The following is a 26,577-nucleotide window of genomic DNA, read 5'->3' on the forward strand; positions in this document are numbered from 1 at the left end:
AACTGAAACTTTTCTTACACTCCGTACTTAAAACTGGTCTCTCTCCTGGGTGAAATTTTGCATTTCTTGTGGAGCTTTCTTTCTGGTTGAAGCTACTGTCGCAATCAGGACATGAAGATATTTTCAGTGTTTTTCTGATATTCTGTAACATTTGTTTATTGATACAGCTTTTCCCATATTCTATACTTGTACATATTCCAGCTTCTTTACTATTTTTCAGATGCTGCATTAGCTCCTTTTTCATACTGAAATATTTCTCATACCTAGAGCAGGTAAAATGGGTGTAATTTATACATGTTTCCTGTTGTTCTAATTCCCCCTTTTGACTGAACGTTTTTTCACAGTTTGTACATTTAAATAGTCTTTCTTCAGTGTCAGATCCCTCTTGTAATGTCTATGCTAGGAGGTCAAGCATGGGCTCACTATCCTGACAGTCTTCTGGTAGACTGCACACACTTAGCACCATAGCTGTGCGATTTGCATAGGCCTTTAATGTATTTACATGAAAGTTATGCTTCTTTCTGTCTTGAGAGTCCATAGATATAACATGGTTTGTGTCATTTAGGTGCCTTATGACCTTATCAGGTCCCGCCCAATTAGCTTGAAGTTTATTCTGACACACTGGGACTAAAACAAGCACCTGCTGGCCCTCATAAAATTCTCTATTTCGGGCCTTATGATCATACCAGGTCTTTTGCTTAGTCTGGGCTGCCTGCAAGTTATCTCTGAGAAGCCCACAAGTTCTTCTAATCTCTGCCGCATCTTAACTACTTAGAATGGCCTCCCGGTGGCGGTTGTGGAGTCGAGGACTGTGTCAGAATTTAAGAAGGCACAGGATTAGATTAGCACATGGGATCGCTTAGGAAAAGGAAGAGTTAAGGGTTACAGATGATGGGCAGACTGGATAGGCCATTTGGCCTTTATCTGCGTTAATGTTTCTATGCTTCTACAGGGGTGTCGGAGGTATCAACTTTCCCCTCCCCTCTTTTTAGGTCAAGGGGCCCTCTCACCCTCCAGCCATAAAGCAACTCAAATGGGGAGAATCCTGTAGACTCATGAGGTATTTCTCTGTGTGCAAACAGTAGATAGGGTAAGTATTTTTCCCAGTCATGGTCCCCTGTTTCTACGAAAGTCTTTAACATTTGCTTTAGTGTACCATTAAATCTCTCCACCAGCCTATTAGTTTCAGGGTGATATGGGGTGGGACGTACAGATTTCACTCCACATTGTGCCCACAGATTCTGGATCAAATCAGACATAATAGTATGTTAGATATTATTAGGAAAGGAATGGAAAACAAAAATGAGGACATTATAATGCCTTTGTATCGCTCCATGGTGTGATCGCACCTCGAATATTGTGTTCAATTCTGGTCGCCGCATCTCAAAACAAATATAGTAGAATTAGAAAAGCTGCAGAGAAGGGCAATGAAAATGATAAAGGGGATAGGAAGACTTCCCAATGAGGAAAGGCTGAAGCGGATAGGGCTCTTCAGCTTGGAGAAAAGACGGCTGAGGGGAGATATGATAGAGGTCTATAAAATAATGAGTGGAGTGGAACGGGTAGACGTGAAGCATCTGTTTACGCTTTCCAGAAATACTTGGACTAGGGGGCATGTGATGAAGCTACAAACTAGTACATTTAAAACGATTGGAGAAAAATTTTCTTCACTCAACGTGTAATTAAACTCTGTAATTCGTTGCCAGAGAATGTGCGGTTAGTTTAGCAGAGTTTAAAAAAGGTTTGGATGGCTTCCTAAAGGAAAAGTCCATAGACCATTATTAGATTGGACTTGGGGTATTTGTGACCTGGATTGCCCACTGTTGGAAACAGGATGCTGGGCTTGATGGACCTTCAGGCTCATTTTTGAAAGAGAAGGATGCCCATCTTTCGACACAAATCGGAAGATGGGCATCCTTCTCACAGGGTCGCCAAAATCGGCATAATCGAAAGCCGATTTTGAGCGGCCCCAACAGCTTTCCGTCGCAGGGACAACCAAAGTTCATTGGGGGGGGGGGGGGGGGTCAGAGGTGTAGCAAAGGTGGGACTTGGGCGTACCTAACACATAGGCATCCTGGACCCATAATGGAAGAAAAAGGGCGTCCCTGACAAACACTTGGACAACTTTACTTGGTCCTGTTTTTCTTACGACCAAGCCACACAAAGGTGCCCGAACTGACCAGATGACCCCAGGAAAGAATCGGGGATCACTTCCCCTTCCTCCCCCAGTGATCACTAACCCCTTCCCACCCTCAAAAAACATCTTTAAAAATATTTTGTGCCAGCCTCTATGCCAGCCTCAAATGTCATACTCACGTCCATCACAGCAGTATGCAGGTCCCTGAGCAATTTTAGTGGGTGCAGTACACTTCAGGCAGGTGAACCCAGGCCCATCCCCCCCCTACCTGTTACACTTGTGGTGATAAATGTGAGCCCTCCAAAACCCGCCAGAAACCCACTGTACCCACATGTAGGTGCTCCCCTTCACCCCTTAGGGCTATGGTAGTGGTGTACAGTTATGGGTAGTGGGTTTTGGGGGGGGCGGTTGGGGGTTCAGCACACAAGGTAAGGGAGCTATGTACCTGGGAGCAATTTATGAAGTCCACTGCCGTGCCCCCTAGGGTTCCCGGTTGATGTCCTGGCATGTCAGGGGGACCAGTGTACTACGAATTCTGGCTCCTCCCACGACCAAAGGGCTTGCATTTGGTCGTTTCTGAGATGGGCGCCCTTGGTTTCCATTATCGTTGAAAATCAGAAACGACCAAGTCTAGGGACGACCATCGCTAAGGATGACCTAAATGTCAAGATTTGGGCATCCCCGACCGTATTTTCGAAACGAAAGATAGACGTCCATCTTGTTTCGATAATACGGGTTTCTCCGCCCCTCCACTGGGACACTTTGTGAGGACGTCCTCAGCAAAACTTGGGCGTCCCTTTCGATTATGCCCCTCCTTTGGTCTGACCCAGTATGGCAATACTTATGCCCCCCATGGTCTGAGAGTATTTCTCGTGAATATCCTACCCGGGAAAATATTTCTAGCAGGGCAGTAGCAATTTTCTTTGATTCTGTGGAGGATAAGGCTACCTCTTCAGGATATCTGGTAGCAAAGTCCACCACTGTCAATATATACCTTTTCCCAGTCCTGCTAGGGACAGCTAGAGGCAACACTATATCCACAGCTATTCTCTCAAAGGGCTCATTGATAATGGGTAAAGGTTTCAGGGGAGCTCGGGGGTAATCTTGGGTCTTACTCTTTGGCACGTATCACAGGTTCGGCAATAGTCAGCTACGGCTCGAGATAATCCCGGATTCCATGTCATCAAGCTGATCAATCCATAGACTGGTGGGTTGTGTCCATCTACCAGCAGGTGGAGATAGAGAGCAAACTTTTGCCTCCCTATATGTTGTCATGTGCTGCCGGAAACTCCTCAGTATGTTCTCTATCTCAGCAGGTGGTGGTCACACACAGCAGCAGCTCTGGCTAGGTCTCCAAGCCTAATTCTTAGGTTTTGTTGAGTGCCTGGGGTTGAGGGCTCTTTTGAGCAATTGCAAACCTGGTGGTGCCAGGTCCCTCCTTTTCTCCCCCCTCCCGCTGGCTCCGTTAACAAAAAAAAAAAATTTTGAACGTCCTTAAAGGCGTTTATTTCGACGTTTATTTAAACGTTTATTGCAGCTACTCACTGGGACACCAGGTCGTTACAGCTCGGAGCGGCAAGCAGGTAATTTTTACCTTTTTATAGCGGGCAGGGGGTTACCCGATTCTTCTCCTCGTGGCATATGGCGTCGGAGGGCGAGGGCGCAAAGAGTCGCTCCCCGGATCGCTTGAGCGCTTCTAGAGGGGATGCGGGAGTCTTAAAGCCTGATTCGCCCTTGTTGGGTGACAGTTTCGTGACCGATGAATGTCCCGGTCCTTCCTCCGGCGTGGCGGTTTTTCCCGCCATAAACGCCCATCCCCCGCTCCTCGCCTCCGCCATCTTGGCCGGCCACGCGGCTCGGACGGCTTCTTCTTGGGCCGCCCTTGAGGTTGGAGACATTAATGCCATGAACGCCCTTAATTTGGGTGACGGCACAAAAGCGGCTAAAGTTAAGCGCCGTTCTTCCCGCGCGGCTCCTTCGCGGAGTGTCGCGCCGGACGCCATTTTGGATGCGCAGCATGTCTCTCCCCCGCTCTTGCGAGCGCCGGTTGAGGGTGCGTCTAGGGCTGTAGCCCAGGCTGCGGAAGTGCACAGTATGCGGGGTTTCTCCCCCGAGTTTGTTTTGCTGCTGCATCAGGCCTTCCTTATGCAAAACGCTGCCCCTGCTCCCTCGTCTGGTAAAGAGGTTGAGGCCCCCGGAGGTAAACGCCCTCGGGTTGATTCCCAGGCCTTGGAGGACTTTGTCTCCTCCGATGTAGATGAGGGCAGCGTATCTGAGTTCTCCCAACGGTCCTTTGCGGATTCCTTGGAGGAGACGGATCCCCGCTCGGATGCAGCGGATGACCCCTCTGCAGCGCGGCTTTTTAGCTCAGAGGATTTGCCCAACCTGTTGATACAGGCCATGGACACTTTGAAGATTTCCTCTCCGGAGGACGTCTCTCCCTCAGCCCCTGTTGGCTCTGCCATTATGCTGGGGACGAAGCGCCCGCCTAGAACCTTCCACGTGCATGATGCCATGCACACCTTAATTTCGGCTCAATGGGATGTCCCTGAAGCGAGCCTTAAAGTGGCTAGGGCTATGTCCCGCCTCTATCCTTTGACTGAAAGTGAACGAGAGGCCTATCTGTGGCCTACCGTGGATTCTTTAATCACTGCGGTGACTAAGAAAACGGCGTTGCCGGTGGAAGGTGGCACGGCCCTAAAGGACGCCCAAGACAGAAGATTGGAGGCGGCCTTAAGGTCGTCCTTTGAGGCGGCTGCTTTAAGTTTGCAGGCCTCAGTTTGCGGCTCCTATGTGGCCAGGGCGTGCCTGACTATGGTGCAGCGGGCTTCCCCCTCGGATCATTCCTTGAGGGCTGATTGGCCGGCCCTGGAATCGGGCTTAGCCTATTTGGCAGACTTGTTGTATGATGTCTTGAGGGCCTCAGCGAAAGGCATGGCTCAGACAATCTCTGCGCGGCGGTGGCTTTGGCTGAAACATTGGTCTGCTGACCACGCCTCTAAATCCCGCCTGGCTAGATTGCCTTTTAAAGGCAAGCTGCTCTTTGGGGTCGAGCTGGACAAAATCGTGACCGATCTCGGCACGTCTAAGGGCAAGAAGTTACCAGAGGTCAGGGCTCGGGCTAGTACTCATCCCGGTACCTCCAGAGGACGGTTTCAGGAAGCCCGTCGGTACCGCCCGGGCAGGTCGGGTTCCTCTGCCCCCTCTTCCTTTAAGAGGAATTTCTCCCCCAAGCAGCATTCCTTTCGCAGAGACCGCCGTCCCGGAGGTGCTCCCTCCGGTCCTCCCCCAGGGTCTCGTACCCAATGACGGGGCCTTGGTCCACGCCCCAGTGCAGATTGGAGGACGGCTGTCCTCATTTCTGGGCGAGTGGACCACAATAACTTCAGACGCTTGGGTGCTGGAAGTCATCAGAGACGGCTACAAGCTAGAGTTCTGCCGACCCTTAAGAGACGGGTTTGTACTCTCTCCCTGCAAGTCTCCGGTCAAAGCTGTGGCAGTGCAGCAGACTTTGGACAATCTGATCCGCCTGGGTGCGGTCGTTCAGGTGCCAGAAAGTCAGCTTGGCAAGGGGCGTTACTCCATTTACTTTGTGGTACCAAAGAAAGGAGGTTCTGTCCGGCCTATCCTCGACCTCAAAGGGGTCAATCGGGCCTTGAAAGTGCGGCACTTTCGCATGGAGACTCTCCGCTCTGTTATAGCGGCAGTGAAGGCAGGGGAGTACCTGGCATCCTTGGACATCAAGGAAGCGTACTTGCATATTCCCATCTGGCCTCCTCATCAACGCTTTCTGCGTTTTGCAGTCCTGGGCCGACACTTCCAGTTCAGAGCCCTCCCGTTCGGGTTGGCTACTGCTCCGCGGACCTTTTCCAAAGTAATGTTGGTCATCGCGGCCTTCCTGCGAAAGGAAGGAGTACAAGTCCATCCTTATCTGGACTGGTTGATCCGAGCCCCCTCTTATTCAGAGTGCGGCAAAGCTGTGGACCGGGTAGTTGCTCTTTTGAGCTCCCTGGGATGGATCATCAACTGGGAGAAAAGCCAGCTGCGCCCGACTCAGTCCCTGGAGTATCTGGGAGTTCGATTCGACACCCAAGTGGGCAGAGTGTTCCTGCCAGACAATCGGATTGTCAAGCTTCAGGCTCAGGTGGACCAGTTCCTAGTAGCCTCTCCTCTTCGGGCTTGGGACTATGTGCAGCTGTTGGGCTCTATGACGGCCACGATGGAAGTAGTGCCCTGGGCCAGGGCTCATATGAGACCACTACAACAATCTCTGCTGCAGCGCTGGACTCCGATGTCGGAGGATTATGCTGTGCGCCTTCCCTTGGACCCAGCAGTGCGCAAGGCGCTGAGCTGGTGGATGCAGACAGACAAGTTGTCTGCGGGAATGCCTCTGGTGACCCCGGAGTGGATTGTCATCACGACGGACGCCTCTTTGTCGGGCTGGGGAGCCCACTGCTTGGGAAGGACAGCGCAGGGGCTCTGGTCTCCTGCAGAGGCAAAGTGGTCTATCAACCTCCTGGAACTCAGAGCCATTCGGTTGGCGCTTTTGGAGTTCATCCCGGTACTGGTGTTGAAGCCGGTACGGGTCCTGTCGGACAATGCCACGGCTGTGGCCTATGTCAACCGCCAGGGAGGTACCAAGAGCGCCCCTCTAGCCAAGGAGGCTATGAATCTATGCCAGTGGGCAGAAGCGAACCTGGAGCAGCTGTCAGCGGCCCACATTGCCGGAGTCATGAATGTCAAGGCGGACTTTCTCAGTCGCCATACCTTGGAGCCCGGAGAGTGGCAGCTATCTGCTCAGGCGTTCTTGGACATCACGAAGCGCTGGGGCCAGCCGAGCCTAGATCTGATGGCGTCATCGGCCAATTGCCAAGTGCCGCGCTTTTTCAGCAGAGGACGGGACCCTCGATCCCTGGGAGTAGATGCTCTTCTCCAACAGTGGCCGACTCAAGAGCTTCTCTATGTGTTCCCGCCCTGGCCCATGTTGGGCAGGGTGCTAGACCGGGTGGCAAAGCATCCCGGCAGGGTAATCCTGGTGGGTCCGGATTGGCCCAGACGTCCCTGGTATGCGGACTTGATCAGGCTCTCAGTCGACGATCCTCTGCGGCTGCCAGTGGAGCAGGGCCTGTTACATCAGGGTCCCGTGGTGATGAGGATCCCTCCCCCTTTGGTCTTACGGCCTGGCTATTGAGCGGCAGCGTCTGAGAAAGAAGGGCTTCTCAGACAAGGTCATCGCCACTATGCTGAGAGCGAGGAAGCGCTCTACTTCTACTGCTTACGCCAGGGTTTGGCGTATATTTGCAGCGTGGTGTGAAGCAGGCTCACTTTCTCCCTTCACTGCTCCAATTTCTTGTTGGCGTTCCTGCAAGAAGGTCTGGAGAAAGGCCTGTCGCTCAGTTCCCTTAAAGTCCAGGTAGCGGCTCTGGCTTGCTTCAGGGGCCGCCTGAAGGGTGCTTCCCTGGCTTCGCAGCCAGATGTGGTGCGCTTTCTCAAGGGAGTTAATCACCTGCGCCCTCCTCTGCACTCAGTGGTGCCTGCGTGGAATCTCAACCTGGTGCTAAGAGCATTGCAGAAGCTGCCCTTTGAACCCTTGTCGAGTGCATCTCTGAAAGACCTGACGTTGAAAGCAGTCTTTTTGGTGGCTATCACTTCAGCCAGAAGAGTTTCCTAGCTCCAGGCGCTCTCATGTCGAGAGCCCTTTCTGCAGTTCACTGAGGCAGGAGTGACTATTCGCACAGTGCCTTCCTTCCTGCCCAAGATTGTTTCTCGCTTCCATGTGAATCAGCAGCTCTGTCTCCCTTCCTTTCGTAGGGAGGACTACCCAGAGGAGTACTCTGCTCTTAAATATCTGGATGTGAGACGAGTCATCATCAGATACTTGGAAGTGACCAATGAGTTCCGGAAATCGGATCATCTGTTTGTCCTGTTTGCAGGTCCTCGTAAGGGTCTGCAGGCTGCTAAGCCTACAGTGGCAAGATGGGTCAAGGAAGCCATTGCAGCGGCTTATGTGGCCGTGGGGAAGGTGCTGCCTATCCAGCTGAAGGCTCACTCCACTAGAGCTCAGGCGGCCTCGATGGCAGAGGCCGGGTCCGTCTCCTTGGAAGAGATATGCAAGGCGGCAACTTGGGCTTCGGCTCATACATTCTCCAAGCATTACCGCTTGACTGTGGCTGCACGGGCGGAGGCCCGGTTTGGAGCTTCAGTGTTGAGGTCAGGGATTTCAATGTCCCGCCCTGGGTGAGTACTGCTTCGGTACATCCCACCAGTCTATGGATTGATCAGCTTGATGATATGGAAGGTAAAATTATGTATCATACCTGATAATTTTCTTTCCATTAATCATAGCTGATCAATCCATAGCCCCTCCCAGATATCTGTACTGTTTTTATTCTGGTTGCATTTCAGGTTCAAGTTTAGTCTTCAGTTACTTCAGAAAGACTTCGTGTTCAAGTTTTTTCACTTGGATTCTTCAAGAGTTGAGACGAGTTTGTGTTACAGTGAGCTGCTGCATTCCTCTCCCCTCCGTTTTACGGGGCTGGATTGAGATTTAAATTCTGCCGGCACTCCCTCCCGCTTCGTGCGGCTGTAGGGCAGCTTTGTACCCCTCCCGCTTTGGCGGTGTTAGGGTCAGTCAGCTCCTCCCGCGGTTGCGGTTGCAGGATAAGCCAGATCCCCCCGCATCGGCGGGTGTGGTGTCCCTCCCCCGCTCCGCGGGATTGAGCTGGACGGATTCCCCTCCCCCACTTGTGTGGGGATGAGCTGGGTTAATTCCCCTCCCCCGTTTCGGCGGTGGTGAGCTGGGCAGAGTGTCTCTTCGTGGGTGTAATTCTCTAAGTGCTGAGTCCTGCGGATGGAGCTTTGATATCGACATACTGAGGAGTTTCCGGCAGCACATGACCACATATAGGGAGGCAAAAGTTTGCTCTCTATCTCCACCTGCTGGTAGATGGACACAACCCACCAGTCTATGGATTGATCAGCTATGATTAATGGAAAGAAAATTATCAGGTATGATACATAATTTTACCTTATAGAAGTTCTGTGTCAATCTAGTGCATGTGCGTGTCACCCCCCTGATGTCCTGCTAGTGGAATGTCTCGTGCAATCTGTAGAAGTTGTTCTCTGTATGTCATGGGCACTATAAGCTGCTTACCTGCTGTCCAGGGCCTATTAGGATCACAGGATCAGTCTCTCTGTACAACAAGCCCCCTTTTCATAGGATATGATCTTTACCAGTCTCATTGGTTGGCTGACCAGCCCTCTGCCTGAGGGCTTCCAGGTCTGGGTCAGAGCGCTTTCCTTCCAAATGAACCTGGCCTGGGAGTTCAATGCCAGAGCTATACGTAGCCGAGACGGAGGTACAGATTTGATTAATGCTTGCTGGGGCTACAGAGGCTGCGTTCCCATCATCTCGGATGGAAAAGACTCTGCCATTGCACAATTGTGACATCTTTCCAGCATTCAACTCATATTGTAAGCCACACTGAACCCGCAAAAAGGTGGGAAAATGTGGGATACAAATGCAATAAATAAATAAATAAGATGCATATGCATACTGGTTTCTGGAAAGGTTGAAGCCTATAGACCTCAATCAAGGACTGTCACTGATGGCTGAATATTGGGCAGTGGGGCAAGCTGTTACCTGGAAAAGTTCCCCAGGTAGCAAGTGGACACTCATAGAGTTTTATATCTTAGTAGAGACTGGTTCTAATACTGTGAAAGTCCAAACAAGCAGGAGGAAACTGCTGGAGCAAAATAAAGCTGGAGTACGGCGATGTTCATTCTCCCGTTTCAAACTGATTTCACAGCTCTGAGCTCTGACAAAACAGGTTCATTATGAAACATGTTAGTAAGCTGTACCTGCAGGTGAAGACTCCGATTATGGTTGGCCTTTGTGATCCAGATTCCCTGATCTCTTTTTAGACATCTGCAGAGAAGGCTCTGGGCTTCTTTAGAACTCTGAAGTTGGGCTTTCCTTCTTTGAAAAATTTTCAGTTTAAATCTATTTTAAAGCCTCTTTTCCATTTGTTGGGGCTATGTTATAAAATAAGCTTCCTTTGGATTTGAGATCTGTATCTTCTCATCTCTCTTTTAGGAAATTGTTAAAGACGTACTTGTTTAAACAGTAACTCGGTTTTTATTTTATAGTTTTGTTTGTTTTAAGTTTGTTTTTGTTTTTACATTTTATGCTGTTATGCTACTTGTCATTTTCACCTTTATTAATGGAGTTGCTTTTAAAAATGTAAACCGCTTTGGATCCTCTTGGAATAACAGCAGTATAGAAAACTCCGATAGTGTAGTATAGTCTAGTCTAGTGACCAGCTGGGAAGCATTTCCTGGTAGTTGATGCAGTGGTAGGAGGAGACCAAGGGTCCTGCAGAATTTCTGCTCTGGCTTCCAAATATGTGTCCATCTATGCAACTTAGGGTTTGCAACTGGCCAGTTTTCAGCCAGCCTGGCTGGTATTTCAATGCTGTCGGCAGACCTTCAAAACTGGCACTTGAAAAGCTGTTTTGTCTATGGCACAGAACTGCCAGCATCTCTTTTTGTCCCTCCATTTTCCAGGTCCATCAGTGTCTCTGCCTCTCCCCCCCCCCCCCAGGTGTTTAAACAATGTCATACATTCAGCAGCTGCAACAATTAAAGCAGGCAGCTTCTGATTGGCCTCGGGGCTTTTCTTTCCCTCTGCTGCGTCCTACCTCCTATGATGCAACTTCCTGTTTCCGCATAGGCGGCAAACACCCAAGGGAAGGGAAGGCTCTGGAGTCGTCAGATTCTGGCTGCTTGAATTGCTGCATCTGCTGAATGTGAGGAATCATTTCAGCTCTGGGATGACAGGCAGAGACGCTGGGTGGACCTGGGGGAGTGAGAAAGAGAGGGAGAGGCAGCAGGAGAGATGTTGGATGGAGAGAGAATGACTTAAGAAACTCGTGTGGGGTGGGGGGGGGGAGAGAGAGAGAGAGAGAGAAAGAAATAAAAATGCTGGATCTTCCCAGAGGGAGGGAGAAGGAAAGATATTGAATCTTCTGGGGGTGGGGGAGTGGAAGAGGCAGAGACCACTGGATGGATCCAGAGAAGATATATATATATATATATATATTGTCAGCAAGCACCCCTCCGTGCTGTCCGCTCTCGACCCGCACCTCTCCGTGCTGTCTGTCTTCACCCACACAATTGGGGCTAATCCACCTCCTAAGAGGAACTGCTTCTGCTCACTTGCAAAAAGTACTTATTCACAGTACCAAATTTATCCTGCAGAGTACTTTATTACACCGCGGTACCAGTGGGAAAAACAGTATGTTCAAAACAGTATGTTCACTGTACCACAGCTGTTGGTCTCCGTGCACTTTGCTTCACTTTTCCAACACACCAAACAAACAACAGTTCAGTCTTAGAATTAGCTAAAGACTTGGGAAAACCTGTGGTTCAGTCTATTCCTCCGCTCCTCTCTGCTACTGCCTAGGAGTTAGAGGCATTTTCACCACCCTCATTTGCCAGACACCAACACTCTGACAACCTCCCACAAATGTTCAGACTGACCTCCTTCAGGTAATTAATTCCCATAGTTCCATGAAGCCAGACCGCATCTAGGCAATGTCACTTAGCGGCCCCAAATCTCTGGCTTCTCTCTCTCTCTGCAGTCTCTGCCTTTTCCACCGCCCTTTGTCCTGAGCAAAAGAACTCCATTTGCTCCTCACCAACCTCTTTCCTTTCGCTTTCCTCCCCTAGTTCAATCTCCTCCCACTCCACGGAGTCTTCCCCCACCCTCTCTCCCAGGTGCTGCTCCTCCCCCTGATTATCCTCCATCTCCCAATCACCCCCTGACTCTACTACCTGCTGGGAGTTGTGGTACTTTTTCTCTTGTTCCCTCCTTCCTTGCAAGTGTTGCTGGGCTCTGTAGTTCTCTTCCCTTTTCATCAGTCTCCTACTCCCTTTTCCCCTCTGAGGGTTTTTCTCCTTTCCCCACTTACTGTCACTATCAGCTCTTCTCTGCCTTCCTTCTACCTCCTCCTTACAATATATATACAGTGGTGGAAATAAGTATTTGATCCCTTGCTGATTTTGTAAGTTTGCCCACTGACAAAGACATGAGCAGCCCATAATTGAAGGGTAGGTTATTGGTAACAGTGAGAGATAGCACATCACAAATTAAATCCGGAAAATCACATTGTGGAAAGTATATGAATTTATTTGCATTCTGCAGAGGGAAATAAGTATTTGATCCCCCACCAACCAGTAAGAGATCTGGCCCCTACAGACCAGGTAGATGCTCCAAATCAACTCGTTACCTGCATGACAGACAGCTGTCGGCAATGGTCACCTGTATGAAAGACACCTGTCCACAGACTCAGTGAATCAGTCAGACTCTAACCTCTACAAAATGGCCAAGAGCAAGGAGCTGTCTAAGGATGTCAGGGACAAGATCATACACCTGCACAAGGCTGGAATGGGCTACAAAACCATCAGTAAGACGCTGGGCGAGAAGGAGACAACTGTTGGTGCCATAGTAAGAAAATGGAAGAAGTACAAAATGACTGTCAATCGACAAAGATCTGGGGCTCCACGCAAAATCTCACCTCGTGGGGTATCCTTGATCATGAGGAAGGTTAGAAATCAGCCTACAACTACAAGGGGGGAACTTGTCAATGATCTCAAGGCAGCTGGGACCACTGTCACCACGAAAACCATTGGTAACACATTACGACATAACGGATTGCAATCCTGCAGTGCCCGCAAGGTCCCCCTGCTCCGGAAGGCACATGTGACGGCCCGTCTGAAGTTTGCCAGTGAACACCTGGATGATGCCGAGAGTGATTGGGAGAAGGTGCTGTGGTCAGATGAGACAAAAATTGAGCTCTTTGGCATGAACTCAACTCGCCGTGTTTGGAGGAAGAGAAATGCTGCCTATGACCCAAATAACACCGTCCCCACTGTCAAGCATGGAGGTGGAAATGTTATGTTTTGGGGGTGTTTCTCTGCTAAGGGCACAGGACTACTTCACCGCATCAATGGGAGAATGGATGGGGCCATGTACCGTACAATTCTGAGTGACAACCTCCTTCCCTCCGCCAGGGTCTTAAAAATGGGTCGTGGCTGGGTCTTCCAGCACGACAATGACCCAAAACATACAGCCAAGGCAACAAAGGAGTGGCTCAGGAAGAAGCACATTAGGGTCATGGAGTGGCCTAGCCAGTCACCAGACCTTAATCCCATTGAAAACTTATGGAGGGAGCTGAAGCTGCGAGTTGCCAAGCGACAGCCCAGAACTCTTAATGATTTAGAGATGATCTGCAAAGAGGAGTGGACCAAAATTCCTCCTGACATGTGTGCAAACCTCATCATCAACTACAGAAGACGTCTGACCGCTGTGCTTGCCAACAAGGGTTTTGCCACCAAGTATTAGGTCTTGTTTGCCAGAGGGATTAAATACTTATTTCCCTCTGCAGAATGCAAATAAATTCATATACTTTCCACAATGTGATTTTCCGGATTTAATTTGTGATGTGCTATCTCTCACTGTTACCAATAACCTACCCTTCAATTATGGGCTGCTCATGTCTTTGTCAGTGGGCAAACTTACAAAATCAGCAAGGGATCAAATACTTATTTCCACCACTGTATATATATATATATATATATATATATCTCAAACATATAAACGGCAAGTGACCGTACTCACTTGCAAATGCGCAGTACAGACTTCCCTCTCTGTCCCGCCCTCACGTCAAGACGTCATGACGTCAGAGGGCGAACAGAGAGGGAAACAAGAGTCGAACTGTCAGACGACGACGCTGCCACCTGGAAAGGAACATCGCGCGAAACAACCCCGCCGCCACTCCCGCCCCCCTGCACTGACCTGACAGCGCCTCGATGACGGTAGCTGAACATGGGGGAAGTGCAGGGCACAGAGGAGCGTTGCTGGACATGAGGGAGGGGGGGGGGAGGCCAAGGGAAAGAGGAGGGTTGCTGGATATGGGGGTGGGGGGAGGATCGGTGGACGGGGCTGCAATACTCGCCCATTTTTACGGGCTTAACGGCTAGTATATATATATAATGGAGACCTTCTACTTAAGGTATGCTATGCTGCACTACTTCCCATCCCTCATATGTGGCTGTTAGTTTTTACTGGGGGGGGAGTGAGAGACAGAGAGGGAAAAGCAGCAGTGTGATGTTGGATGAACCTGGGAGAGAGAGGGGCTTAAACTCATGTGTATGTGGGGTGGGGGGCGGGAGAGGGGATAGAGATAGAGAGAAATGCTGTAAAGGGAAAAATAGTAGATGTAGCAAGGACTTAGGGCAGAGCGTGGGTGGGGCAAGGTGCAGAGCACGAGCTGGAGCAGGAGTCAAGCTTTTCTCTGTTAAAAAGTTGGTAACTCTAATTCATCTGTGAACTGTGCCTTGAGAAAGTGATTTAGAACTGAAATCAGGTCCTAAGAGAAAGGAATAGGCAGTTTACGGAGCTCATGTGTAGTGATCAGTATTTTCACGTTCTGATGGACTTTTCTTGATGGATGATGCCTGCTGAAGCTGAGTTCATTATCCAAGTCTGTGCTTCCATTTAGAATAAGTAAACTTATATGTACAAACAATTTACTTATTGCAGATTAATACTCAGGCATACTTGTGTTTTCTTGTCCTTTCATTGTTTCTTTTATAGAGAAAAACTAGAGAAGATACTTGGAGATCAGATGAGCTCAAGAAACATCTTAGAGTAAGTTTTTCTTTCTTTTTAAAATTGTTTAGGTGAAGAATAAAACATTGAGATGTTAAAAGGCTGGCCTGGTGACTCACACTGCACTTGTCATCTGTGGTCATGCAGAATGTCACTGGTCAGTCCTTGTGTCCAGTCTTTGCTCCCTGGATCATTTGGTACTGGGGATGGTGTAGAGGCAACATTCACACTCTGGGGCCCCAATGCTTAGATCTCCTTTGGTAAGCCAATGGCGATGAAACTATCCCGCTGGAACAGCGCAGAAAATTAGCTCGACAAATGGTATGCAAATCATATGTATGTTGTTAAAACGAATGCAAAGAGGGGGGAAGAGCTTGGCGTATGCACAGAAGAGTTTTACAGTAAGCCCAGCTTCTGTGCATATGGGTCAGGCAATCCTGAACATAAAGCACACATTGGCGTCTGGTTTCTGTGCCTTTAAATGATAAGTTTTTCAAAAAAAAATTTTTTTTTACTTGGAAGACATATTTAAAAGCAGGAAACAGGCTCCAATGTGTGTTTTCGCTTTTGGGTTTGCTCCGACTTGCGCACATTTGTTTCTCACTATTGGCGCATAGGGGCTTACACGGGCTTCCTTCTGCTTCAAAATTAAAGGAAAATTGGCAGATTTAAAAAAGAGAATCGTGAAAAATCCTGTCTTCAAACACCCTAACACCTGCTCTGAGCTACACCCTAACGCCTGCTCTGAGCTGGTGTTACATATTTTAGCGGTAAGGCTGACTTTTGTTTTGTGCACTGTTCTCTGAGCATTGGGAGGGAATAGGCCCAGATTATAGGGGACACAGCAGGCATCTGTCCTTTGGCTCTGATTTCCGACCTCTCCTTGGGAAAGAGACGAGAGGGCTAGGATTGGTGGAAGCCAATTCACAGATCCTAGGGGTGTTAAACCCAGTAGTGCTTTGGGCTCTTTCTTCTCCCCCTCCTCCTCATCTAATGCTTTTAGGGGTTGTCCTTCTCCCCCCTACTATTGGGAGGGGGCCAGTGGTACATTTCCTGAGTGCCAGCTGAATAAACGTTTTGGAAATAGAAGAGAAATAAATAAACGAACAAAAGCCTTCAGTGCAGCATCTTCTCAGCCTGCTTGCTGCTGTCCTGTGGTGCTGTGTCTGATTGGGACATAGAGTATGATCACTTTTAGCCCCCTCTTACCCTCACTCCACCTTCTAGTGTGTCTGGGAGGTAGCAAAAAGGGGATGAAACGTTGCATGTAAGTCAAGGAAGTTCAGTGTAGTATCCAATACATTTGACCTGGCCTGGGAGCTGGAAGAAGAAGGCATCAACTAGGTGTGTGTAATCTGCTTTCCTTGCACTTCCAGTATTTCTGAAATGAAGAGAGATGACAGGTTGCAGGTAAAAGTAGTATGGTAACCATGTAAGTTGACTTTAAAGTTAATAAATAGAAATAAAGCAAAAGAAAACAAAAGAAAATCCAGTAAAGGGTTTCTCCTTACTTTCCTAACTTAATACATTTTTGATAAGCTTTTGAAGGCAAAGTCCTTTTTTTCAGATTGGTTATGAGCAAAAGATGATATATAAAAATATGTGTAGGAAAATGTGAAAAGCTATTTGAATGCTTTTTATGTTTCTCTTATATTTTGATATTATATGAGGTGATGTCATCTGATGGAGCCTGGCATGGATGCTACCCAGCATTCAAGAAGTTTTTTAAAGCCTTTGGCAGTGCTGCACTACGCATGTGCAGGTGCTTTCCCACCTGATGAGATCATGCGGGACCAGCAGTCCTTGTTTTTCCATGGAACAGAGCAGTCAAATTTGTCAGCTCTCCTCAATGCGTCTTTTCTTCAGTGTAAATTTCCTTTTCCATTACATAGCTTTCCACTATTCCAGAACCTGTGGGACAGTTGTGTCTATCAACCAGCAGGTGGAGATGGAGAACTGAAAACTGAGCTGAGACACCTCTCTCTTGGCATCCTAGTCCAGCTCCTCAGTATTTTCTGTCTGTAGCAGGTGGATAGACAAAATTTTCAGCCTCTGGTTCTTAGTGATTTGCTCCTGGTCTAGTTGGTCAGTTGGTCCCCATTTGAGCTTTGCAGGTGGCTTGAGTCTGCAGAGTCATATCTGTAGGTCTTCAGATCCCTGTCTGTGGTGCCCTTCTCTTCACTTTTCTCCTGTTTCCTGTGAAGCTTTCCTTTCCTGCACAACAACCTTAAAAAAAAAAAAAGAAGAAGGAAAGAGGTTTACTGCAGAACATGGGACAGAGTATCAGTCCTGATCCTTTCTCATCTGGGGTAAGATTTGGGGAGACTGTGAACTTTAGCTGGCAGTGGTAAATGTCACGAACTCAGGGAAAAGTGAGTTCTTGGGCTGCTACCATTGAGCCACCCAAACAAGAACTGGAACTGGAAAACTGGAGAGGCAGGACTGGAACAAACTAGAAGTGCAAGTGCACAAAGGCAAGAACAGACGAAAAGTGCAATAAGCACACAGGCAAATACAAGAAACAGCACTTGACTAGGCAGTAACAGGATACACAGAAGCAGAGCTTGGCTAGGCAGTAACAGGATACACAGAAGCAGAGCTTGGCTAGGCAGTAACAGGGTACACAGGAGCAGAGCTTGGCTAGGCAGGAACAGGGTACAAAAAAACAGAGCCAAGTAAAGCTAGAAGAAAGACACTCAAACAGGCTGCAAAGCCGAACTGGAACCCATGTACACCAGAGCCCTCTTATAACGAATCCGAAAGTAGGGGCACGACCACAGTCATGACAGTAAGTCCGACTAAATTTGACTCTGAACTGCTTGGAGGGCTGAAAGTTCTACTTGGTGCAAGAGAGGGATCCTGACTCACTGCTTGGGACTATGTTGTGCTGTGCTTGTGCCAGCTGTGATGAATGATTACTCCCGCTGAGGCAGTTAAGCGGTTTTCCTGCTTTGGGACGTTGCAGTGCATGCAAGCTGGGAATCCTATGGGACATGGGGGAAATGGTTGGCAGCAGCACATCTACAGATTTGGCGCAGCATCCAAATATACTGGGGACTTCGGGCTCTTTGGCATGGCCAGTGCACAGTTTGATTCATGGGAGTGCGGGAATGGGTGTCATTTTGTCGGGGCTGACTGGCAGTGAGGAACAGCCTCTGTCTGATCACATGTAGAACACAGCTGCCATTTTATAACCTTGGTGCCTGACAGAGCATTCAGCTGCATCAGGATCTTTGTTTTCTCCAGAGTTTATATTGGTCTTACACCAGGCCTATTTACTTCGGTTTCTCTCCCCGCTGCCCATCCAGCTCCTAAGCGATCTCGTTTAGATATCCAGGAGTAGGCAGATGAGGCTCTCTGCTTCTCCCTCCTTATCTGATGTGTCCTTAGTCTGTTCAGAGGAGCCATCATTGAAGGAGCCATTAAAGGAGGAAGAGCGCCCCCCCTCCCTGAGGAGGGGGATTATCCAAATATACTGAGGTTGTTCTATTAAGAGGAGCTCAGTACTCCTATTTGTGAGGCATTGGCGCTGCTTTCCTTCAAAGTGACCTTTTTAGGTCTTCAAGCGACATTGTACAGCTCATTCATGTCATGCCTGAAGTGGTATCAGCAGTCTACAACATAAGACAGGCACCATAAAGCCCAGCTGGAAGTGGGGATGGCCTACTTGGCGGATGCTATTTATGACATATTAGGGGTTACAGCCCACAGTACGTCTTTGGCTGTCACGGCACTTCGGCAGCTCTAGTTGCTGCATTGGGCAGCAGATGCACCATCAAAGTCTCATCTTGTTAAACTGCCCTTTTGGCGCAAGTGACTGGAGAAGATCTCAGTAACTTGGTGAAAGAACTGGGGGAAGCTAAGCCACAGCAGTTGCTGGCAAATAAACCGAAAGCCTCTGGTCTTCAGGGAGCTCTCGATTTTGAGACAGCAGACAGCACCAGCCTGGTTATCAGCAACATGGTCAGAAGTCCTGCTCTCAGTCACACCAATCTTCCTTTCTGCAAACAGGAAGTCCTCCTTTCAGTCACCTATGGTGCCCAGTGCCTCCCGAGCTTCGCATTGATACGATTCATGTTCACTTTTCTCTTCCTCTGGTGGGAGAATGTCTTCAGGAGTTTCAGGAGGAGTGGGCCAAAATCACGTCAGACCAATGGGTTCTGGATATTTTTAGAGAAGGTTATAAGTTGGAGTTCTTCCCCAGTAGCTTCTCTCTTCTTGCAGTCTCTTTGTCGAAAGGGACCAATGTGGTTGAGGTTCAGGCCACCGAAGATTCCTTGCTGGCACTTCGGGCCTTTGTTCCACTTCCCCTGGCTGAACAGGGGAGATATGATAGAGGTCTATAAAATAATTAGTGGAGTGGAACGGGTAGACGTGAATCGCTTGTTTTATTCTTTCCAAAAATACTAGGACTAGGGGGCACATGATGAAACTACAAAGTAGTAAATTTAAAACAAATTGGAGAAATTATTTCTTCACTCAATGTGTAATTAAACTCTGGAATTTGTTGCCAGAGAATGTGGTAATAGCAGTTAGCTTAATGGGGTTTAAAAAAGGTTTGGATAACTTCTTAAAAGAAAAGTCCATAAACCATTATTAAGATGGACTTGGGGAAAATTCACTGCTTTTCTAGGATAAGCAGCCCAAAATGTATTGTACTGTTTGGGGATCTTGCCAGGTACTTGTAACCTGGATTGGCCACTGTTGGAAACAGGATTCTGGGCTTGAAGGACCTTTGTTCTGTCAAAGTATGGCAACACTTATGTTCTTATGTACTTCATTGTCCCAAAGAAGGAAGGCACCTTTCATCCAGTCTTAGATCTCAAAGGTCTAAGCCACTGCTTCCAAGTGTCCCACTTTCACATGGAAATGCATAGCCTTGGTTCAAGCGGTAGAATTTCTCACCATTCTTGATCTCAAGGAGGCATACTTGCATATGCCACCATATCAGAGGTTTCTGTGCTTTGCGATGCTGGGTTGTCACTTCCAGTTCAGGGCTTTGCCCTTCAGTCTTGCCATGGCACCAAGAACAATTACCAAGGTTGTGGTGGCAGTGGTGGTGGCGGCCTTCCTTTGGCGCCAGGAAATGAGTTCATCCATATTTTGATGACTGGCTCATTTGCGTGTCCTCCCTATTTGGACAGCATGGAGGCGACAAAGTTGTCCATCTTCTGCAGTCGTTGGGTTGGATGATCAGTTTCGAGAAGGGCAGACTAACTCCATTGCAGACGCTGGAGTATCTGGGCATTCTATTCAACACAGCAAGGGAGAGGATCTTCCTTACGGAACGCAGGAGGTTTAAGCTGGTTTTTCTCCTCAGTCATTGCAGGCCCAGGGTCTGGGACTATGTCCAGGTTCTGGGATCAACAACAGCAGCAATGGAAGTGGTGCCATGAGCAAGGGCTCATATGCGGCCTCTTACAGGAGTCTGTTTTCAGCTGCTGGTCTCTAGTGTCCGTTGTCATCCTTGGACACTTGTTGCCAGACGGAGTATGCAGTGATAGTTGTCACCCAGAAATTTGAATGTCAGAGCTCCCTTTCCAATAACACAATGGGAGATGGTGACAACGGCCACCAACAAGTCAGGTTGGGGAGCTCATTACAAGTTCCACCTGGCACATGGCAACTGGATGAAACAGGAGTCTCAGTGGTCGATAAATTGTTTAGAGCTTAGAGCAGTGCGGAATGCCTTGTGTGACTTTGCTCCTTTTTTGGCGGGGGTCCTGATCCAAGTTTTTTCTTTGACAATGTGACGGCAGTCGCTTCTATTATCAAGCAATGCTTCTATCAACAAGCAAGGCAGGAGTTGCAGCTGTCCAATGGCTGCCTTCCTCATGAGTTGGACAAAGAAAAACCTTCTCTGCTTGATGGCAGCTCACATTGCTGGGTCCTTGAATACGGAGGTGGAGTTTCTCAGCAGGCACTCCTTGGACCCAGGAGAATGGGACCTATCCAGCCAGGGCTTTCAGATAATAGTTGACTGGTGGGGTTCTCTGCTTCTGTACTTGACGGCGATGAAATGGAATGCCAAAGAGCACATGTTCTTCAGACGTTGGAAAGAATCCGGCTTGATGGGGATCGAAGCCTTACTGCAGCCCTGGCCAGAGACACATCTACTGTTTGTCTTCTCTTCTTGGTCTATGTTAAGCCATGTGTTGAAAAGGATCGCATTGCATGGGGTCAAATAATTCTCGTAGCCCCAGATTGGCTGCAGAGGCTGTGGTATGCAAACTTGATTTAACTGCTGTACTGGAATCCTCTCTGTCTTCTGCAGGTACACAGCCTATTGAAATAAGGTCCAGTGCTCATGGAAGATCCATTCCCCTTGTTCTTACGGCTTAGCTATTGAAAGGGCTCAGTTGAGATGCAAAGGTTATTCTGATTCGGTCATTGCTACCTTGCTTCAAGCTTGGAAATGCTCTGCATACATGGTATATGTGAGGGTGTGGAGGACATTCGAGAGCATGGAGTTTCTCCCTTCTCATCTGAGGTCACACACATCCTAGCATGTCTCCAGACAGGCCTTCAGAAAGGATTTACATTGGGTTCTCTAAAAGTTCTGGTTGCGGCTTTGGCCTGTTTCAGGGACTGACTACAGAAGATGTCTCTTGCAGCTCATCCGGATATTTTGCTTGATTCTTGCAGGGAGCACCCTTTCGTAGGCCATGTCCAGAGTGGAACCTTAACTTAGTCCTTCTGGCTCTGCAAAAGTCTCCTCTTGAACTATTCTGGAAAGTCTCCTTGAAAGATCTTATGCTAAAGACAGCATTTTTGGTGGCTGTTGCTTTGGCACGTAGGGTTTTGTACCTTTAGGCTCACTTTTGTCAGGATCCCTTTCTCCGCTTTTTGGAGGCTGGGATCTCTCTGCACAGTTCCTTTCTTTCTTCTGAAAGTGGTATGATCATTTCATCTTGGTCAATCTGTGGACCTTCTGTCTTTTTTCACAGAGAGGATGAAGAGGCTCCATATTCTTCCATGAAACTTCTTGATGTGCATAGAGTCCTCATTCAATTTGCGAACTAATTCGTGACTTCCAGATATCTGACAGACTGTTTGTGCTTTTTGGCAAGCAGAGGCTTGGCCTTGTGGCTTCCAAGTCCACAGTTGCTAGATAGATGAAGGAGACTATCACATCAGATTATTTACTTGCTTGCCAGGATGCAGGCTCCTCAGGTCTTATAAGCTCATTCTATGAGGCTACAGCAACATTCTGGGTGGAGACTACCTTACTGTCTCCAGTGGATATTTGCAAGTTGGTGACGCGGTCGACGCTGCATACTTTTGCCAAGCACTATAGGGTGGATGTTGCAGTGTACTCGGAAGCCAGTTTTGGAGGTATGGTCCTCAGGGCAGCAGTGGTGGCGTCAGTATCTCATGTACTCTAGGTATTGCTTTTATACATCCCACAGGTTGTAGAATAGTGGAAAGCTATGTAATGGAAAGAGACATTTTACCTGGTGATTTACTTTCCGTTAGTCCTTTCCACTATTCAAGAGGCCTGCCTGAGGTTTTTGAGATGTTTAGTTTGTGCGATGTAGTGGGCCAAATAACAACTATCAGCTGTTCTCTACAAATTGTCCAGAGGTGAGAGAGGTCCACACATGTTTGCTTGTCTAGTTAGTGTTAGGTTAGCAAGTTGTTTAAGGTTATTGTGTTTATTCCGAGTATTATCCTTACTGCTTGTCTATGTAAATACTGAGGAACTAGACTGGATACCAAGAGAGAGATGGCTCAGCTCAGTTTTCAGCTGATGGACACAACTGCTGGTTGATGGACACAAGTATCCCACAGGTTCTGGAATAGAGGGAAGGACTAATGGAAAGAAAATTATCAGGTAAGATCTAATTTCTCCTTATTTTTGTGCGACTCCCTTCGGCCCTCTTAGGGCTGAGCATCCAGTCAGGTTTCTTTTTTGTTTAAAAAAAATTTTGAGCCATTTAATTTTGCTTCTGCTATTTTCCCCTTAATGTCACTTAAAACTCTCAGTGGCTTAAAGAAGTGTACTAGATGTGGCAAGACCATTTCTGCAATTGACATGCACAGTTGGTGCTTGCCATGCCTAGGACCTGACCACACCGCTTCTAATTGTTATAACTTTTCTAAAATACAGAAGAGGACACAAAACAGTTGAGAGGCTCAGCACGAGAAACTTTTGGCACTTCTAAATTTGGTCCATCAGCTTCAGCATCGGAGGCATCAGTCTTTATGGCTGGTGGAGCTGCATTAGACACTGGGGGTGCATTAGCATCGAGGAGGTCTTCCTCTGCCTCAACATTGGGTGCTGGTAGGGTCCCATTGGACTGACCTACATTGAACCTGATATTGTCCTCGTTGGCACTGAGGGATCCTGATGTTGTGCATCGAGCGAAGTAGCATAGACATTGATTCCGCTCAAAGCACGGTGCCAGGACCTCCAGGCCATGTGCACCACCTGTATCCAAGAAGTGTCAGTGCTGAGAGGGACTGCTCCCTTTTTGTGGAGTCAGTGCCGATTGTACCAGTCTCCTAGACAGTGAGGTTAACCTTCAAATTTGGCTTCAATATCTTAGCAGGCTGTCACCAACCCATTGTTGGCTACGCCTTTACTGATGCCTGCCCCAGAGGAACAGCTCTGGGCCATGTTTAAGGAGGAGTTGGAGCGGATCTTGGCTTGGTGTAATGCTGACCATTGCTCCACCTCAACTGATCCTCTAGGCCCAAGCTTTATCTCTCACCCGTGCTTCCACACTGGTGCCTTGCTTCCACACTGGTGCCTTGGCGGAGGCTGGCATAGGCCTTGGAAGAGATGGTGCTCCTTTTCAGTCCACTGCAGAGGAAGCTTCCCAGTGTCCAAGAGAGGACCTGCCCTCGGCACTCTCGCTCTGAGTCTAGGCATCAGTCTGTTAGAATAAGGCAGAAACAAACTCAGCCTACTCAAGAGGAGTACTTTACAGAGTCTGATTCAGACTTTGTTTCTAAGTGTCTGTAGTTAAGCTAGAGAAGGTATCGGAGGAGAGCTCCCTTGGTCTACCATCAGACCCCTCCTCAGTTTGGGAAAGGAGAGTCCCCATCAGAGGAACTCCTCTTCTTTTTAGTTTTTGAGGGAGATGGCTAAGTCCATTCCATTTGACTTAGAGATTGGGAGCAAGTCCAGGGCTGAAATCTCTAATGCCACTGACTATGAGGATCCTCCCAGGGAGGCTGTGACAGTGCCCATGCACGACATTCTTTGGCAAACTCAGATGAAGAATTGGGAGACACTTCTCTATGTGCAGCCAGTCTCCAGGAAGGGTCGACTCCTTGTATACAGTCAAAAGGCTCCCATTTCAAGAAAAAAACAGCTGCTCCACCAATTTATGATGGTCAAATCTATTCTCAAGACAGTAGAGAGTTCTAGAATCCTCCCCCCCCCCCCCCCCCCCGTGGTGAGATGCTAGAACCTTAAAGCCTTCTAGGAGAAAGGTTTACCCGGTCTCTATGCATATATCCTGCATACAGTCCTACCAGCTCTGTATGAGCATGTACTTGAAGAATTTGGTGCGCAATATAGCAGATTTTACAGATTCTCTACCATCTGACAAAGCTGCAGAACTCTGTCCATTAGTAGCCAAGCAGGAGTGCCGAAAACACTGGGCCTGGATAACCTACGATTCTTTCGATGTGGTGTCCAGGATTTCCGCATTAGGCATTGGCTTGTGCAGACTCACCTGCCTGCATGTCTTGGACCTAGAGCCAGTGGTTCGGGAAAAACTAGCGGACGTCCCTTGCCGAGGTGATAGTCTTTTGGGAGATAAAGTGGAGGAGCTCATGGACCTCATCAAGAAAGAAGTGATACCATGAATTTCTTCTCTTGGCCCACTCCTGTGGCCTCCAATTCTCTCACACGGAGATCCTATTACTCTCAAAGGTGTAGGTATACTCCCCCAGCCCACCCTTCCCTGCAGTCTCAGGGGCTCTGCTCCAAACCTAGGCAGCAGAATCCCAAAAACTCCAGCCAGCTCTCCAGTACAACAAAGGGCAAGCTTTTTGACTAGCTCCAGGAGAGCATAGCTGCAGTAATAGTGACCGTTCTGGATGGCTTTCCGGAAGGGTGAGGCTACATTTTTTTTTCTACGCAAAATGGCACTTTTAACCTCCAACGAGTAGGTCTTTCAGATAGTCTGGGAGAGTTATGTCCTAATTTTATCTTGTAAGAGTTTTTGTGTTTGATCTTACTATCATGCTAACAAAGATATAATTGCTGATTGATTTCCAGTTTATTTTTGCTTTTCCTTTGAATACGTTTTGAAACAATAAAAAGAAATGCATTTGTGTTTTTTCTTTGCTTGTTTTAGAGCTCATATTCAAGTGTTCAGGGCGAAGAGAAGAAACCTAGGGAAAGAAGACTGCAAAGAGATGATGATGTGGATAGTGATAGAGATCTGAGACCCAGAAATAAGGAGAAAGAAGAAAGACATAAATATAGAGAGGGTGACAGGGAGAGGCATAGAGAACTGGATAAAGCTCATCATGAAGACTGGGAACGAGAGTTGGACAGAATAAAAGAAAAAGAGCAGAGGGCTCGAAAAGAAAAAAGTAGGGAGAAGGACAGAGGGACAGACAGAAAACTGAAAGAAGGAGCTCTTCATGCTGACTTGGAATTTGGCTTAGAAGAATATGGAAGAAAGGAGTTATCAAGGACTAAGGAACGACCCAGAAGAAGAGGGAGTGAAGATCTTGTAGGTAGGTGTGCATTTTGTATTCTGACTCTACTGAGAGATTTTTAAAACCTTTCTTCAGACTCCAAAAGGAGTTGTACTCTCGGTGTAGTATTTCAGAGGAGCACACAGCCTGAAGAAACACTTGGCTGTTGTCAATTAAAATGTCAAATTGGTGGAATTCTTTTGTGCAGATTTTGCAACTTCTCTGAACTGCTGTGAGTTGCTAGTCTCTGAACAGTGTCATAGTTAACTCAGGTGGAAGGTTATCTGAGTGATTGGTTAATTTGTGATGGAGCCAGTTATGGGTCTAGTTAGGTTTGGTAAATGGGGGGTAAGTCTGCAGGGAGGTAAATTAAGTAATGTCAACACTAGTTTCATGAATATCATGCTTTTCAGCTTGCTGTGTTTACTTATGAAATACTGTACTAGATACAGCAACTTAATCCTTATGTTGAATATTGTTAGTTATTTTGAGCATGCCAGCTAAATGAAATTTTAACCAGTTTTAGAGTGCTTTCCAATTTTGTTAACAAAATTTGCACTCTATTCCACAAAAACAAGTAAACAAGGGATGAGGGTTTATTTTGTCTTGCAAATTTTGTTATTGTAACTAAAACATAAAAAGCACACACACAAAATAATCTCCAAACTGAAATAAAATAAAAATGTTCTGCCTGCATACCCCTACAGTGAAAGGCAGAAATAACATTTGTAAAGTCTTATTTTAGCACGTAGTTTATAGGGTTAGGAGCTATTCAGCATTGACGGCTCTGGAATAAATTTGGGTTATCTACTGAAAATTGCTGCATTGAGCACTTTCTCTAGAAGCAGTGTATATTGGAGAGAAGGAACCTCAGTGTTTGTTTCTGATTTTGCTTCTCTCAACCCCAGTTCTTCTTTCCAGGCGAAGGTGCATCTAATTGAAAGTCCACTGGTGGCAGACAGCAAAAGAGAGCACTTTAAAAATGGTCCATTTCTGTTTTCTTACTTGTTTGATGAAAGCTGTAGCTATAAATAGAACTAGTAGAGAAAGCATACAACATATCTTATGGAATTCTGCATGTTTGTATCTGTGCTGTATGTGTGCA

The 26,577-nt window shown here is 47.7% G+C and overlaps 1 protein-coding gene across 3 annotated transcripts in view; it reads left to right on the forward strand.

Annotated features, from left to right (window-relative positions):
* The window catches only part of WDR60 (WD repeat domain 60), a 303,464-nt gene that overhangs the window by 2,076 nt on the left and 274,811 nt on the right, over nt 1-26,577 (forward strand). For all 3 annotated transcript variants that reach the window (XM_030198750.1, XM_030198757.1, XM_030198766.1), the window contains exons 2-3: nt 14,796-14,849; nt 25,124-25,511. In XM_030198750.1, coding sequence (XP_030054610.1) covers nt 14,796-14,849; nt 25,124-25,511 — 442 coding nt within the window. The remainder of the gene's footprint in view (nt 1-14,795; nt 14,850-25,123; nt 25,512-26,577) is intronic.

This window comes from Microcaecilia unicolor, chromosome 1 (genome assembly GCF_901765095.1).
Source record: "Microcaecilia unicolor chromosome 1, aMicUni1.1, whole genome shotgun sequence".
Classification (NCBI taxonomy): Eukaryota; Metazoa; Chordata; class Amphibia; order Gymnophiona; family Siphonopidae; genus Microcaecilia; species Microcaecilia unicolor.